The 16,277-nt window shown below is 44.8% G+C and overlaps 1 protein-coding gene across 10 annotated transcripts in view; it reads right to left on the reverse strand.

Annotated features, from left to right (window-relative positions):
- Positions 1–15,975, reverse strand: part of KLHL9 (kelch like family member 9) — a 68,318-nt gene extending 52,343 nt beyond the window's left edge. For 3 of the 10 annotated variants that reach the window (NM_001031116.2, XM_046939997.1, XM_046939992.1), the window contains exons 1-3: positions 15,894–15,975; positions 7,493–7,557; positions 865–923 (exon numbers count right to left, since the gene is read on the reverse strand). In NM_001031116.2, coding sequence (NP_001026287.1) covers positions 865–884 — 20 coding nt within the window. In that variant the 5' untranslated portion in view covers positions 885–923; positions 7,493–7,557; positions 15,894–15,975. Of the gene's footprint in view, positions 1–864; positions 924–7,492; positions 7,558–8,733; positions 15,702–15,893 lie in introns of those variants that run through there. The other 7 variants (XM_015278242.4, XM_046939998.1, XM_046939995.1 and 4 more) reach the window with 3 other exon arrangements.
- Between the last annotated feature and the right edge of the window lie 302 nt (positions 15,976–16,277).

Below are 16,277 nucleotides of genomic sequence, written 5' to 3' on the forward strand. Positions count from 1 at the left end.
TCTAAGTTGAGTTTTAACTATTCAGTGTCAAGAAAAGCACTGAAGTTGTCCACAGACGCACCATTCCCCCATATAATTAGCATCAAAAAAAGCAGCAGATTGAGTATAAAAGCTCATGGTTCAAAAGAAACCACTCAAGACCACTTTACTGATGTTATACTTAAGAAGTCTGAAGACTACCATAGAAAATCCTGAAATATTTTTTTAATTCTCAACTGTCACTGGCAATTTGGCAAAAGTTCTTATTCAGGTGTGGTTATATTTTATGAGGGGTTCTTCCTTTCCTATCACATTTTGGGAACACAGTTTAGCTGCTTGCTATCAGAACACTGCTATACTGTAGCAAACAAACTGAAAGCTTCTAAGAAAGCTTTTATAGACTGCTTCTGCTCCATCTTCTTTGGATGAAGCATATCAGACTGCCAGTCAAAATTAAACAAGGACAATAAAGCATTAATAACCAAGTCATATTAAACAGGTAGAGCCCTAAGCACAGTGGAATCACCTCCCCAAGCACTTTGTTAACCCTGCTAAAGGCTCCACACAGAGCATGCACCGGAGATTCTTACCAGTATCTAGAGCACATCCAATGGCCAACAGAGAAAGCCTTTGGTAGGCTGATCATTGTAGAATAGCTAGGCATGACAGTTAATCATTTATGAAACCATACAGATTCCACTGCTTAGTCCTCCAGTTCTTCATTTGGACACTGAGCTTTTGCCTACACTCCCCACAAAGGGCTCTATAGTCACAGCTTTCAGAACCAAATGAGATCTCCAGACAGGCAGCAGTTACTCTAAAATAGGAAGGATAAACTCCCATATTTACATTTAGGGCTTTTTAGGGACCCCGTTTGTTACTCACAAAGCGTCTCTCCACATCATCTCCGATGAGCAGAACTACCTCCTCAGTTCTTCATGCACCTGCAGTCAAACAGAACAGCATTAAAGCAGAGAGTCGCAGACAAACATCCACAAAGAGCATTTTGCCACCCAGACCCCATGCATTTTCACAGAACAAACCAAGGTTTATGCTACCCAATCACACACCATATGACTTCTTCCCCACTTAACTTTCTACTGTAAAATTACAAACAGAAAGGAGCAAGGAAACAGATTCCTGTTTGCATGCATGATACTGTTCCTTGCTGCAGGAAAAAAAAAGGGTGAATTATGAAAACTAATCAAGTGAACTGACAGAGCACATGCCCTGGATTTTTCAAATAATCTCCTGGTTTAACCCAGTTGTTCCTGAGCCCGCCTATCCCATGAACACATGCTCAAATGGAAGCTGCAATACATTAAAGCCACTGTTCTAAGGGTGAGATGCTGCTCAAATGATTTATGTACAAGACAATCACTTTAAAATTTTGGCCTCTTCTGTGCAAATTTAATGAGTTCCACTTTTGGGATGTAATATGGTTGATCAAAGAGTGACAGCCTCGTTAGTTGGTTTTTTAATGTCTCATGGGTACGCTATCTTACAGCTATTAATCAGAATGGAGGGCTGCAGCCTATCTGTAAGTCTATGAACTCACTTCTAATTGAGGATACAGCGATAAAGCTGTACTATTTAAACTTGCTGACATCCTTTAGCAGTGAGCAATACAAAATCTAAGCTACGCAGTGCCCACAAAAAAGCCACAATTTGACCCTCAGTCTTCTGTAAGTTTTACATTGTTAGGCACAAGTGAGCAGTAAGAGAAGTCGTAGCCATGGGAATTAAGTACTTTGAAACAACTCATTCCTTCACAGCCCCAAGAAGGAATTTCTTACCACTTTCAGCACTCAAAAGTAAATGAGCATTGTTAGATACATTCACCGAATAGTAAACCCACATCAAGATTTGAAACAGGGCAGTTGATGTATAGGAAAAAGCCAAATTTCTGCAGATCATCCTCTCCCAAGTGCTCTGTGCCATCACAACCAGAATTCTGAATCCAAAGAGCAAGCCACAGGAGGTGCTAGAATAGGAATTCATCTCAGAGTGGATTTTGCTAAAGCAAATCAGAGACATTTAGCAGAAGGCATTTGCACCTAATGCTTGTAAGCATGAATTATAAATTCAGTGTGTGCCCTACACCTTTAAGCGTGCCATAAGAGAGAGCACCCAACAGAATGGCTTGAAAGCATCAAGCTCAGCTGCTCCCATCCACCAACAGGAGAGCAGCTGGTAGAATAAGGTGCCTCTTGGCTCCTGGTGTCACTGCACCTGGGGACATCCTTGGTCCAAGCCACATCCAGGTTTTCCTCCACTAAACATGCCTGCTCAGTAAATAGGATATGATTCTACCTCTCCATCATAAGACAGGTCTAAATTAACTCCGTAAACAAGGTTGGCCTCATCCTGGGCAAACATACAGATGGTTTCATATATATAGCTATACAAGTTTCCCCACACATCCTCTATGAGGTCAAAGCAACATCCTCTGGATGTGGTCTTCAACAGGACTGCTTATCTTGATGAATTAATCTTCAAGCTAGAGTGAGCGTGGCAGTTAAGGAAAAAATCTGACCTTTCCATTGCAAATTAAAAATGAGAAGTAACTGTTTCCATCCTTCCTTTTCACCTCTTTCCCTAAATAGGTTACTTCAAGGCAGCTAAGCTGCAAGTTTGTTAATCTTGCAGCGTGCCTGATGAAACTTAACCTGAATTCCTGAATATACAGGCTCTCCCTTCTTCCAGAAGGGAGCTAAATACTACAGAGTACCAAACTGCTCGGTCAGTAGTCTGTCCAACTGGCCTCAAACCTGTCACCTGGCTTCAAACCAAGAGCCAGGCTGGCATTGCCAGTGATAGCCCTGCACATCTCCTCCTCCCCTCACCCACAGGTTTCTTTGGGCCGAGATCTGAGCAGAGTGGCTCCTCTGTGATCTGCTCCTCCAGCTCTGCTGGTGAAAGGATGCCAAGCCAGCTACATCGTGAGGTGAAAGCTGAATTCTTGCTTTTGAATGTGAGGCTTTTTCTTAATGAACTGCTGAGAGAACAGAAGCAGCTCCTTGGTTGGAGCCGTTTGGCTGGCACACAACAGAAAATCAGACGGAAAGTCACACGTCGTCTTCCTTCACACTGTCGAAAGCTCGAGATTACAGAAGAGAACAGCACAGTGCAGGGTGGGAAAGCTGATGTACCCAGGTGCTGAAACCAATAACTGAAACCTGCCTCTAATTGCCACCCTTATCACAGAATTCACATGGCTGAAGCTACACATGAACCTTCTTCCCCCATACTTGGCAAGGCTTGTATTCACCTTCAACAGAACTGCTATCACTTCTACATCCTCACCGCTGATCCTCCTCACCTAATGCAAACAGGAGGAATTCACACCTCTGCTCACAGCCTGACAGCTACTCTGGGAGCACCGAAAGGGAAAACGATCACTGGCATTAACTGCTCCCCAGCAAGAGCTGGCAGCTGAAGCCCTCCCTGCTGCACAACTGCCTCACATCTCTGTTCTGTGCTGCTTTGCTGGTGCTGCTGCTCATTTTGCTGCTTCTCCATCATTTTTGAACAAGTGCTCCTTGAGCAAAAACCACATGTTTTGCCATCATTCTTTCAGATACACAAATGTATCTATTTACAAATAATTATTTCCTACATAACCCATTGCATTTGTTGTTAACAGCCTTCAGCATGAGTTTAGGAATCCAATTTTTAGGAGTGGTGTGGTTTAAGACCCACGTAAAACTGATGAGCACTTCACAACCAAGTTCAACTACTTCTAATGCTGACGACACACAATAAAAGCACACCTCGTGCTGCTCACACACCACTGCACATGTGGCAGATGCCCTGTGAAATGGTTCCATTTCCATGCACGTATTCCATCACCTACTAGAAGGCTTTGAAGTTTTCCAAACTGATAAATAAGGCTTCTGTGGGTCGCTTGCTTCAGCAGCCAGCTCTTTAGAGACAGAATGAGTGATGCAAGATACAGCAAACAATGCACCGAAGGCACAGTGTAGAAAGCCATGACATGGGAAAGGTCACACATTCTCAATGGTCAAACATGAGCATACAAAGCACAGGATGAACATAAATATGCTTGACATGTTTCTTAAGGTCTCTCCTCTGGTCAGAGGTTTCTACTTAAGTCGGCTTCGAATGATGTTCAGAAGTTGTAGTAGAGCCAGGAAATGCTCTGATTTAGCCTGACCTACAGCAGAACTGCAGTCCATAGAACCACAACAGAACAGAACTGCTGAAAAAACACAGGACAATTAAACTAACAGTGAGCAAGTGGCTGAACTCTAGCTTGGGAACATTAATTAAGGATGTAGTTTCACATTAAGCTTAGCCTGACTTAACTACTCACTCAATTTGCACCAAATGCAATGCATCAACCAACTGCATAGCTCACAGAAAACCACTGCTCAGTACAAGTCACTGCTTTCCATCAGATGTGCAAGCTGTCCCACTCACCTGGCACCAGCTGCACCTCCCATGCACACACTGAGCAGCTGGGCAAGGAGCAGAGGAAGAAAGCAGCACTGCCCCTTTTAGCAGCAGCTGATTTCACCTGAGATTGAACTGTGCCCTTGAACATACAACTTTAATCTCCACATTATAGATAATTTAAGAGAGTCTCCTTGAATATATAGTGCCCTTTTAAGCATATATTTCTGTTATTTTAAGATAGGATGTACAACAGCTTCATTTAGGGAGTTTTCACAGTAACAGGTACCAGAGTTCCATTACTCAAGTGGCATTAGCATATATCACATACCACCTGATAATCAATAATTAACAAGTAGATTGTTAGTGTTTTCCATCTACAAATTGCAAGTAAACACAAACATTTTCAAGGAAAAAGAATCTAGTTCACTCACAGAAGAAGCCCCGATGTCTTACACTACAGAGCATCCAACTGAAGTTATTTATCACAATTGATAAAGGTGCACCATATTGAAAAGCTCATGATGATTACGACCAGAGGGAGGTTTTTAACCCTCCAGGAAGCCCTGAAAGCACATTTACCAGCTTGTAACCTACACAGATTGCTCCTCTTTTTCCAACAGTCCCATTCTCTACTGTTTGCCACAGATTTACTGCTCAGGAAGGGTTAATCCAAAGGGCACTTTCAATATAGAAAGAAAACAAATGGTTGTAAGAGGAGTTCAGGCCCTGCAAAGCCTCCTAGTAACACAATTCAGTGTTCTGAAGTCTTCCAGTTCTCAAGAAGCTTTTCAAGTAGCCAGTACATCTCATCTGACAACAGAAGTAAAAAGGCTCAGAACATCAGAACCTATTCCCCCATTTTTCTGCTGTAAAAGCTTTCTCTGCTACCTTAAAAACTCCTCTGCTCCATTACATATCCAGAGCATCAGAGCCATTTGCTTCACTGAGAAATCCTTGAGCTGCCACTCAAGGCCCCATATGTGACAAGGCACATTGGAATCACTTCACACTCAGAGCCTTCCCACCTGCTGTTGCTTTATTCAGCCACATCCTTTACCTGCAGGCTTCATCTAATCCACATCCGTGAAGTTATCTACATATGCAAATAAAGGCCTGGGAAAAACGCTTTGGGATGATGTTAGTCAGCATGATTTCAATCACTGCCTGGAAGCTTATTAATTCTGGAGTGCTGTTAATGGGTGAAGCAGAAAGTAAGGCCTAGATAGCACTGGAATGAAATGGCCTTTGAGGTCCCTTCCAACCCAAGCCATTCCAGGACAGAACATCAAGTTGCAGATCAACTCAAAGGCATCAGTTTCCCTTGGCTTCTAACAGTATTTTCAGCATACCTCAAGAAGAGAACCACTGAACTGGCATAACTTAAGCAACACCAGGGCACAGGGATACCCACAGCACAATGCAGCACACTCACTGACTTATCATAAGCGAATGACATGAGAATTGAGATAAAAATGTTACTTATTAGGTACCATACAGATACCTGCTAACACTGCAGGATTAACATTGGAGAGCAGATGGGGATTTCTAATGTTACTTTCCTAGAAACAGGACATCCATCACCTCCCAAACACAAGGACCTTGCACAGCATCACAACACCACTCCAGCTGTTCCAGCCCCAGTAACCACCCCAAAGTAAGAGCCAGAGGTATGAGAATCACTTCCACCCTTAAAATTCTCCTCAACCTCACCACACAGACAATTACTTGCCCTTTCCAGCTACACAGGACAAGCTTCTGCAAAGGCTGAGGGCAGTCAGCTCTAACAATACTTCCTTGTGCTGCACATGCAGCTTTGCACATACAAAGAGCTAAACAGCTTTCCATCTATCAATTGTTCTGACAGATGATCTAATCTACGTAATTTGATCCAAAATTACAATTTAGCAATTGCAGAATTTTACTGCAGGACATTTCTGGTCTTTTCAAGATATTAAAACTGCCTAGCATTTCAAACATATTAACCAGCTTTTGAAAGCCTTACGTAAGAACTGCTCAGGGAAAAATTAAGAACAACATGGTTGCAGAGCTCTACAAGGGAAAGTGAAATCCTTTTCATTTGAACATTAGCATGTTTGGCATTTAAACTGCTGGGAAGAGTTAAGATACAAGGAGTGCTCATTTCCAATTGATTACACCAATTCATGATACTCAACAATATCAAAGCCTTCTAATTTCTGTCCCTGTGAAGGCTGGCTGATAGTGTCAACAGCACCAAACTCAGCTGAAATTTACACTTCACAAAGCATGCTTCTCACCCACACAGTCCCCCATAAATCATCTGTTTCATACTGGGAAAAATCCAGCAGAATAATTTTCCATGCATCAATTTAAGGATGCCTATTGCAACAGAGGAAGAAGACTACATAAAGAATATAGAGCATGTACACACAAATATTTACGGACACATCCTTCAAAATGGAAAGTTTCAGACTACCAACATCACAAAAATACAAGTATTTTGATCAGCACTCAGGATGATCTTTGAGGGTGCTTGCTTTCCCAAGATACAGAAGCCTGGTAACCAACTCCTACTATATGCTTTGTGCAAGGAAAACACCTTGCAGAAGTCAGATATGAAAGGCCAGACCAAAAACCTGCTGGCCCAAGCTACTTGTTCAACAGCAGGCAGCTCCCAAGCAGTGCAGGTAACAACTAACAGCACTGCACTGTTGACAGCCTTCATGAGCTGGTGTTTTAAGGGTCTCTCTCACTCCAACTGCATTCTGAATGCAGTTTGCACCACCGCATAATTCACCTTTCCCCTCTATAAGTGCAATCATATCTCAAACTCATTTGTCTTTATGCTATTGAGTGACAGTGGAGCATTGCAGCCACCACATCCCATCTCATGGAGCAGCACCCATAGCAGCCCTCCCAGCTCCAGAGCCCTCCCTTACCAACCCCATCCCCATTCATTGTACTGCTCTTTCACTGCACAGGAAGCTGAAAGCACACCTCCCCTAAGCTATGCAATATATTGCCTACTTATATTAATCGAACAGGAACACTTTTGCTGGGGTTTAGCCATTTAAATCAAATTAGTTGCATAGACAAAGCATCTCAACTTTCTTACTGTTCATGGCAGGATCCCAGGGCTATGTTTCGCCATTCCCAAGTAGTCCAGGTTAATTTTGACATCTAGAATAAGGTTCAGGAAGAGAAAAAAAGAATTGTCACACACATTTGCACACTATTATTCACTGTAGATGTTATTTTAAAGAACTGCAGGGTACAGCATCTCCAACAGAGCTAACTATTGGTTTCTGCAGTGTTTTGAGCTGTCTCCACTGTGAGTGGAAAATTGGACAGCCCCTGTTCTCGCCTGCAGGGAAAGTTGATCCAACTTGCTACTGTCGTGCCCTGCTCTTCTTCCATGTATACAGCATCTCTCATACACAATTCTACAAGACAACAGCTCCTAATAAAAATCAATTCCAATCGCATTGTTGAAGACAAATGTGAGAGCCAATTTTCACTTAAGCTTGTCAGCCTCCAGATCAGAAGCAGAGCCACCATTTTATATAAACCACTGAATGCACAGAAGCCCCAGGAGGTACGGAAGTCCTAGCAGAAGTAATGCCTTGCATCATGCCACCAAACCAAGCATGCTTTTATAAATTCAGCTCACAGTTGCTGTCGCAGCAGGAAGCTATCTGGCTGGGCTTACAAAAACACTACAAGTTACAACTGAGCTGAAACAGGATAAAGTTACAGTGAAAGGTTTCACAGCCATTTGAAAGTCATCTTTCTGTGCGGAAGGAACAACTGGAGAGCAGAAGAGGAGAGGAGACACTGCTTTTCTTTGTAACACCGCAAGGCCAGTGCAGCAACTGCCAAGGGAAAGCAGCCAGCCACCTCTACATGCAAAGAGCACTCAGTAGCATTGTCATTTGCAATGGCAGGCCTTTTTCTTAATTCTTTCCAATGCAAAGTGTGGAAACACTGGCAGCAGTGCTGCCTGCTTCTGCTTCCACAGTGTTTCCTCTCAGAAAATAAAATTAAAGCATTACACATGGCAACCTGCATGCTCATATCCAGCTAGCACCAATACGCTACCGGCACTTCTACTGCTCAGTGAAAGGATAGGGATGTTTTCTCCAACTACAAGCCCTTCCCAACGTGAAAAGAAGTCCTGCATCTACCTAAGCAAAACAATGACACTAACAAAAAATAATAGTGAAGGCTTTGTTTGACAACAGCTTAACCAAACTTAACCAAAACAGAGGAGTTACCTGAAAATCAGATACATTATTGCAGTCTTATTTTAAGTGCTCTTCCTATCCATACTCCTTTAAATGTATCAAGTTACTTTACCTTTGATAGATAGCCATTTATGTATGGCAGTCAGAAAGGCTGGTGTGCCAGAACTGAACAAATATCCATGTGCCAGGAATGACAAAACTCATCACAAAGTCTGTTTCATGGCTCATTTTGGTGAAGAAAGCCAGGAAGAAGCAATCAGAACGTAGGTTTCTTCTGGCAAGAAGCCCTTTAGGAGCTGGGCATACGATCCAGGCTTCCCACCACCCCGTCTGAGTATTCCATATAAATCTCCATCTATGCAAAGCAGTGTCAGGCTGCTCCAATGACACACACAAGCATTACAGTGGAGGTCTTTATGAAAGGCCTTCAGCAATGAAAAACTAGAACAACATCAGACTTGTTAGACACATCTGGGATGGCACTGAGACAATGAAGTCAATACAAAGACAGCGTTTTTCCTCCAGCCCACTCCTTTCTTCCTCTTCCCCATTCCTTTCTCCACCACTATTCATTCTTGACTCAGGAACATGAAGTGCTGCCATGCAAACTCTTCTCTTGCAGTCATTTTCTGGGCTAACTCCCTCCTACTATTAATTTTACTAATGAATAGACAATCTAAACCACTAAAAGGAGCTGATTAGAACCATAGTGTTGATTCTTTTGGGGGCATGTGGGGAAGACAGGACAGAGCAGCACAGAGCCCAGCAACACACCCCACAGCATCCCCAGCCTGGCAGCACAACAAGAGCACCTTGGTTATCACCCTGCACCCCAATAAGCCATGCCTACATCTCACTTCTTACCCACTTTTCTGCCTGTTGAGCACTCATTTAGCTTGTGAACCTCTGCCCTGGATTTGGATCTCCTCCTGGACACAGCTGTGCCCTGGAGGAGCTGATCACCCTCAGCTGCTTGTCAGTGCTCTGCCAGAAGGCCACCAGCTGAGCTGCCCTTAAGTACTTTCTAACCTATTTACTTAGGATCAACTGATACAAAGGCTGATTATTCATGCTATTCAAACCACCCCAGCTTATTTTGGCTGTCATGCCACAGAAGAGCTCACACAATTGTCTCAGCTGCTAGAGGTAAGGTTAATAGCACCCTTAACAAAACATTTACCTCTTCCAAACCTGGGAATGACATCCAAGAGCAAACCAAGACACCACATCCCTAATGGCACCCCCAAAAGAAACTACAGCTCTTGGCACACTCATCACTATCCAAGGACCTCACTTTAAAAGGAAGGCAAGTCTTGCTTCTATCTGCTCAGCTCTTGCCAAGGAAGCACTCTCACCCAACTCCCAGAGCCCTGCCTGCAGGGACAGCCACGTGCACTGTGTATTAACACTGCACACAAGCCTCTGTCCTTGAAGACAAACAACCATCAGGTTGCCTTAGGGCTACAAGTACAAAAACGATACTGTCCTATACTAAAGTTAGACTACATGCTTAGTAAGATATTGCCTGTGATGCTAACTGCTTCGTTATTCCCCTGTGTCCACCCCACCCACAAAGCTGACAAAAATAACAGGTGAAAGACTATAGTAAGCACAGTAAGATTTAAGAACAGAAACTGCCTTCGTTGTGTGTATGCAAAGCAGAGAATTCAAGGTCTTGGGCCATTTGGCTCTTAAACAGTACCACTGATTTTACAGGGGAAAAAAGAAACGAGTAACATCCTAAGTTAGAGGTACTCCTCAAAAGCCACAAAGCTTTTCATTAGTAGTTAAAATATTATCTTAGGAAAGTGTTTTACAGCCTAGAATTTAACACCACCTAAAAATAGTGTAAGCTTCTAGAAAGTCTGCTATCAGATACACAGGTCAGCAAGAGCCGTTAACTAATAAAAAGCAAGGCATTACAGTGGGGAGCCTGAACACCTTGGGGTCACTGCCACTTGACAAAGGAGAGGCTGGAGAGTTGTACCAAGGCCCAGTTAGAGCCTCACTGCAAACCCCTCCATGAAGTCAGCCTTATTTTAAGTTATTAAACCACTCCTGACCAAGATTAGCCTATCTGCAGAGATTCAGGACAGGCTCACCAACATCACTACGATAGCTGGTTGAGTTGGCAACTCTTCAACTCTAAGCTAGCAGATATCACCTTTATCTCATTACAGCTCTCCTTTAAATGATGAGACTCCTGGTTTGGCTACAAAGGACAATCTCTAAGGAAGATATGGTGGCAAGACCCACTTGGATTACCAAACACCCTGAAGTAGCCCTCCTATCATTAGGGATGCCAGCGGTTTACACTTCCCACGTGTAATGAAGAGTCAGTGAACACCTACACACTTACCATTACTCCCCCACAACAAATGCAAGTACCCACCAGAGACTGCTCTGATTTGCATAGCCACTGAGGGAGAAAAGGAGAGGCAGCTTGGGCAGCCCAGCAAATCAGATATTGTTGCCTTGCCTACATTTAGCCTTCAGTCTTCTCATTGCTCAACTGCTTAACCTAAAGTTTCCCATCTGAAGGTAGAAGCTTCCCAAGTCCTCACTTCATACAGAACATCTCACATGGGCTCTGATGGAAATTAACTCTATTTAATGCTGTATGCAACTAAACTTAGAACCTTGGGCACAACAGCCCAGCTCAATTTTCATTTTAGACTTTATATCACTGGTAAATTACAAATTCAATGCTGAGAAAAGCAAAGCTGGTTACATTATTTTCTGACCAACACCTTTCAATATAAGCATGAAATAGCATTATTAATATGTGATGGCGTTTTGTAACTTCCAATTGTTTCTACAGAAGTTATTCACAAGCAATGAGCAGAAAGTTGACTGGGAAGGGGATGTGGGAAGAATGAACTATTAATGACTTCTACAACTCCGGCCCCCTCAGTAGATAACCGGCTATAAAAATACACAGACCATGTGCCAAAGTGTGTAGGATTCCAGTGCCACTCGTGGCTTTCTTTAAATAACACTTCCTCTGTTCTATACAAAATCTGTGGGCAGCCATAAGCTTGCCCACAACCGTGCCTGTCTCCTAACAGCAGACCTACTTGAAAGCTGGGCACTGAGATGCTCGAGCCAACAAGGCAAAGAGCAGCCTACCTCCCCATGGCTTCCTCCAGGACACAGCCAATGTCTGTGAGCAGGACATAGCCCAGCACTCGGCTTCCAAGACAAAAGCTTTCCCTCTGCTTTATTTTAGTGCAGAATTCACACTCCCATACCAACTCAAGCCTCCGGTTTGATACTTGTGTGGCTCACCCAGCTCCTGTGCAGGCAAACAACTAGCTGGAGAAGATCTAAAAGGCAACTGAAAGCATGAGAGGTTTGAAGTACGAGGATCACATCCCTCTGTGTGTGCTGGGAGGAGCGGGCTGCCTCCCCTCACATCCTTCCTGCCTCAACTTGTGAGAGCAGCAGCAAGGTGTAGCCACAGGGTGAGAACCTGAGCAAAGCACCACCGAGTGGGTTCACTTCCCAGGAGATAAGCAGCACAAAAGGTAACTCCACTGACGGGCTTTTAACAGATTCATGAATAAAGTTACAATTTTAAAGAACTGAAAGAAAATAAGATTTGGCATTTTCTTATGGAATTACGTCAACACGTAGAATACTCTACAACATTCAACAGAAACAAAGCTTTGACTTCAGAGCATTGGATGCTGTGCTAGTACAGTAGAAGCCTGCTGGATAGCTCAGATCTTCACCTTGCCATACTGTTGGATATCTCAATTAGCATTATCAGATAAGGTCACTTTCTCAAAAGAACCAAAGTTCCCACGATGCTAAATGAAGAGTGTGCAGAAAACGCTCAGCTTGAAAAGAGAACAGACCACTCATATGGGACCTTAGAAAACAATCAGAAAAAGGGCATTCGAATGAAATCCACTTGTTTATCCTTGCTTTCTTGGATCTCAGGGTTCTCTTTAAGATTCAACCACTGTATACTTTAAAAGTCCTATTTTTTGTTCTTGTGATGTGAAGCCTAGCCTTCCTTGTAACAATAGCTTGCTCTTAACCAGATGAAGGTGAAGTCAAGCTTGTTTACAGTGTACCACAGTTCTCATTTGTCATCTTCCTAAAGCAAGGTCTGCAGTTTCCCCAGTGCTACACACCGATAAAATTGGCCTTCTGTTTGTTTTTCTCACCAGGAACAGAGGAACAAAATTCCTTCACTGCAAAGCCAGAACTGTACATTCAAAGAGACCAGCAGATTGAGATGCTGAGCAATGCAGTAACTTGAAACACTTCTAAACACTCATAGCTGGAGCAGGTACTTAAATCATCCCATCCTTGCTTTCAACCATGTGCAAGACAGCCTTGTGCTGACAACTGCTCCATAAATGAGATTGAACATCCTGGACATGGAGAAGGTCTCTATCCTAAAACAGTTTCTTAACTTCCACCTTCATCCAGATGAAGATACTTCAGACAGACAGGACAAACAGGTACACACACCAGTGGGAAGAAGGAGCCAAACAAAGGAGTCTGATCCTATGGGTAAATAGCCTTGCTACTTCAGTGACTGAGAGCCAGTTCTGCTTCTGGCCCCATCCACACCTGCAGGAAAACCTCAGCATGCGTGTCCTGCCCAGAGCCTCCGGTGTGCATCAAACCCAGGGAGTGAAGTCCCTGGGAAAGAAATGGACAGCACACGATCCATACATTCAAGCAGGCATGGAGCACCTGGTAGGGCTGATAGTCTTGAGCATGGAAATGGAAAAACATCAAGGGTTTGCAAAATTTAAGCAACTACAAGACGAGGCAAAAGCTGAAAACTTCTCTGACAGCAGAACTCCTGCTTACATCTATTTCCATGTCCACTTTCACCTGTATCTAAGTATTCTCACACCATAAATATTTCCTACTAAAACCAAGCAGCATAGCTTTAAAATGGTAAGCACAATGGCATTGCCAAGTAAATCTCATGCATTTCACAACTATGGAATACACCAGCAAGCAGCTGCATCAATTACAAACATCTTAAAACAAAAGCCCCAAGAAATCATATGACCAGCATCATTAGGATTTACAACGAAGCACTGTTTCCACAAAGGGAAACAAAAAGACGTTCCCTGCAGCAACTTTAAAGCAAAGCCATTGACTAACAACACAAATCCAACACTGCTGCATTCTCCAAAATAAAAAAAAGAAATTAACACACACTGTTTTTAAAGTGCTCCTCAAAATAGGCATAGAGATATCAAATTCTAAGCTATTGACCATGGGATCTCTTTTGGATTTTCTTTGAATGAGTCTTCTGAAATACATAAGTCAAGGGGATCTGTCAAGCTCTGTCCCAGCCCACAAGCTGGTGTATAGAACTAATGGAAATACAGCTGTGGGAATTTAAAGCTCAAAGCATATAACCCTGAAAGGAAAGCAGAACACGTTGCCCCATCTATTTAAGCTCTTACCTACCTCCCACTCATACTGACAATCATATTGTCAGTGCCAGAGTTGTGATAAAGGCATCAAGCCATGTGAACTTAGCCTGAGGCCATCAAAGTCAGCTTTCCTGAGCTATTAGAAGTCATTGGAAAAGTTCTGTGCTATCGATATGGAGCAACAGGCACACACTGAAGCCTCTCCCAGAGGCAGCTAGCTCTTAGAACAAATGGCTCCATTTGTTCAATCACACCATGCTGCACTACCTCTAAGTTTTGCCAGCACAGATGTGAGAGAGCAAAGAAAAAAAGCCACATACAAAGAATCACAGCAACTTCAGCACAACAATGGAAGAGAGCATTTTTGACACTTTTTGCTTGTAGTGTTTGTGTAGGTGATACAGTAACCCCTGGCAGAACACACTGCAAATTCATTTGGAGTCTCCACCAGCAAGTGGTATTCGTGGCATTGATTAATTACCCCTTTCTAATAGCTGGACCATGCTAAGAGCCCGTGGTGTAATGGTGCTGGAACTGCCAATTCCAAAAGCAGAGGTTGTGCCTTAGATCAAGACAACTTGACCTCCATCAAAGGAACAGCTACAAATATATTACACTGAGATGCACTGAACATGAGACAGTTTGCTGCATGTTTGTGTTTTTTTAAAGGCACTTAGCCTGATGCAAAACAGAAACCATCCTTAAGGTTACCAGAATCCAGGGGCAGGGAAAGCAAAGCTGTACTCTGTGCCCAAGGGGTTGGTTCTCTATATCCAGCCCACATGCCAGCACCAGAGCCCTTCCTGCTGGATGCAGCGAAACCACAGCCTCACGTGATTCAGTTTGGTGAATCTTCAACAGAACAAGCAGCATAAAACCAAAAACTGGCCTGGGAAAAGCCACTTCAATTCATTTTTGACACCTGGTGTCAAACCAACGCTCCCTAGAAACAGAGCTGCTCCTTTGAAGGCCAGCAGCACGCCGATCTGCGCTGGCTGCTTTGAACTTCAGAAGCAAAGGGAAATGTTTAGAAGCACAATTCTTAACAGCACAGAATCAAAGAGATCAGCAGCAGCGCGTTCAGCCTCTCATTTAACCCAAGTCGCTGCCCAAACTTTTACTATCAGGGCTGAAACACACCGCCGTGCTAAGTGGCACTGCAAAACAGGCTTCACCATGCAGCCAGCAAAGCCCTGCAAGTTCCCACCAGTGCTGTCTCTGCGTGGAGCTCACTGGCAAAAGAAGGAGCGCTGCTCGGTGCCGCTCTGCCTCAGTCCCTGGGCTGCATTCACATGAGCCAGGAGGCATTCCTGGCGCAGGCTTCTTGGCAGGTCCAAGCCAGCATCAGCCTCATTAACGCTCGGGGCATTCAGGCTAACGAGACCCTCGCCAGGCAGAGCTGCTGTGCAGAGCTACACACGGAGCGCAGGGAGCCGAGCCGCCCGAGTTAACACCGCACTTCTTACACGGAGACGAAAAGTCCTTAATAGGGACTAAGAACAGCAGAGCCCGGCCTGAGTTTTAGCGAAGAGGGAGAAGAGATCAGCGAGGTACCCACGACCCCACAGCTACAGCCCTACTTCTAACGCCCGCACCCCACAAACAACCCCAGGACTCCGCCGCCCCACTTACAGACCACAGCACAACCAACAGCGATGGGCTGCAGGGGCCGAGGGGAGGAACCGAGGACCCCGGGGCCGTACCACAACGCCCGGAAGAAGGGAGCGGGGGGCGCCCAGCCGCACGGAGCCCCCCAGCCCCGTCCGAGGCCCTGCCGCCCCCGGCCCCTCCGAGGCCCCCGCCCGAGCGGGGCTGAAACACACAGCAGCCCGGCCCCCTCCACACGCCCCTCACTCACCTGCGAGCCGCGACCGCGGGCCCCGCTCCGGAGCGCTCCCTAAGTACCGAGCGCGGCCCCGCGCCCGCCGCCTGGCCACGCCTCCTCGGTAGCGCGTCACCGCACCAACATGGCGGGCTCGCGCATGCGCACGTGGCGGCGGCGAGGGGACGGCGTGGGGGTGGGGCATAAGGCGTGGGGGTGGCAGAAAGGGGCGTGGTCTGCGGGGCGGAGGGGGCGTGGTCTGAGTGTTGGGGGCGGGGCTAAGGAGGAGGAGGAGGGCTGGTAGTTTGGGAGCAGCGTTGATACGAAAGGTTAAGTGAGGCCGTGCCACGCGGCTGTCTGCTAATTAAAAAGTTTCTAAACTCCCCCATTAAAGGCAGCGCCACAGGTGTGCCAGACTCT

This window comes from Gallus gallus, chromosome 4, assembly GCF_016699485.2.
Source record: "Gallus gallus isolate bGalGal1 chromosome 4, bGalGal1.mat.broiler.GRCg7b, whole genome shotgun sequence".
Classification (NCBI taxonomy): Eukaryota; Metazoa; Chordata; class Aves; order Galliformes; family Phasianidae; genus Gallus; species Gallus gallus.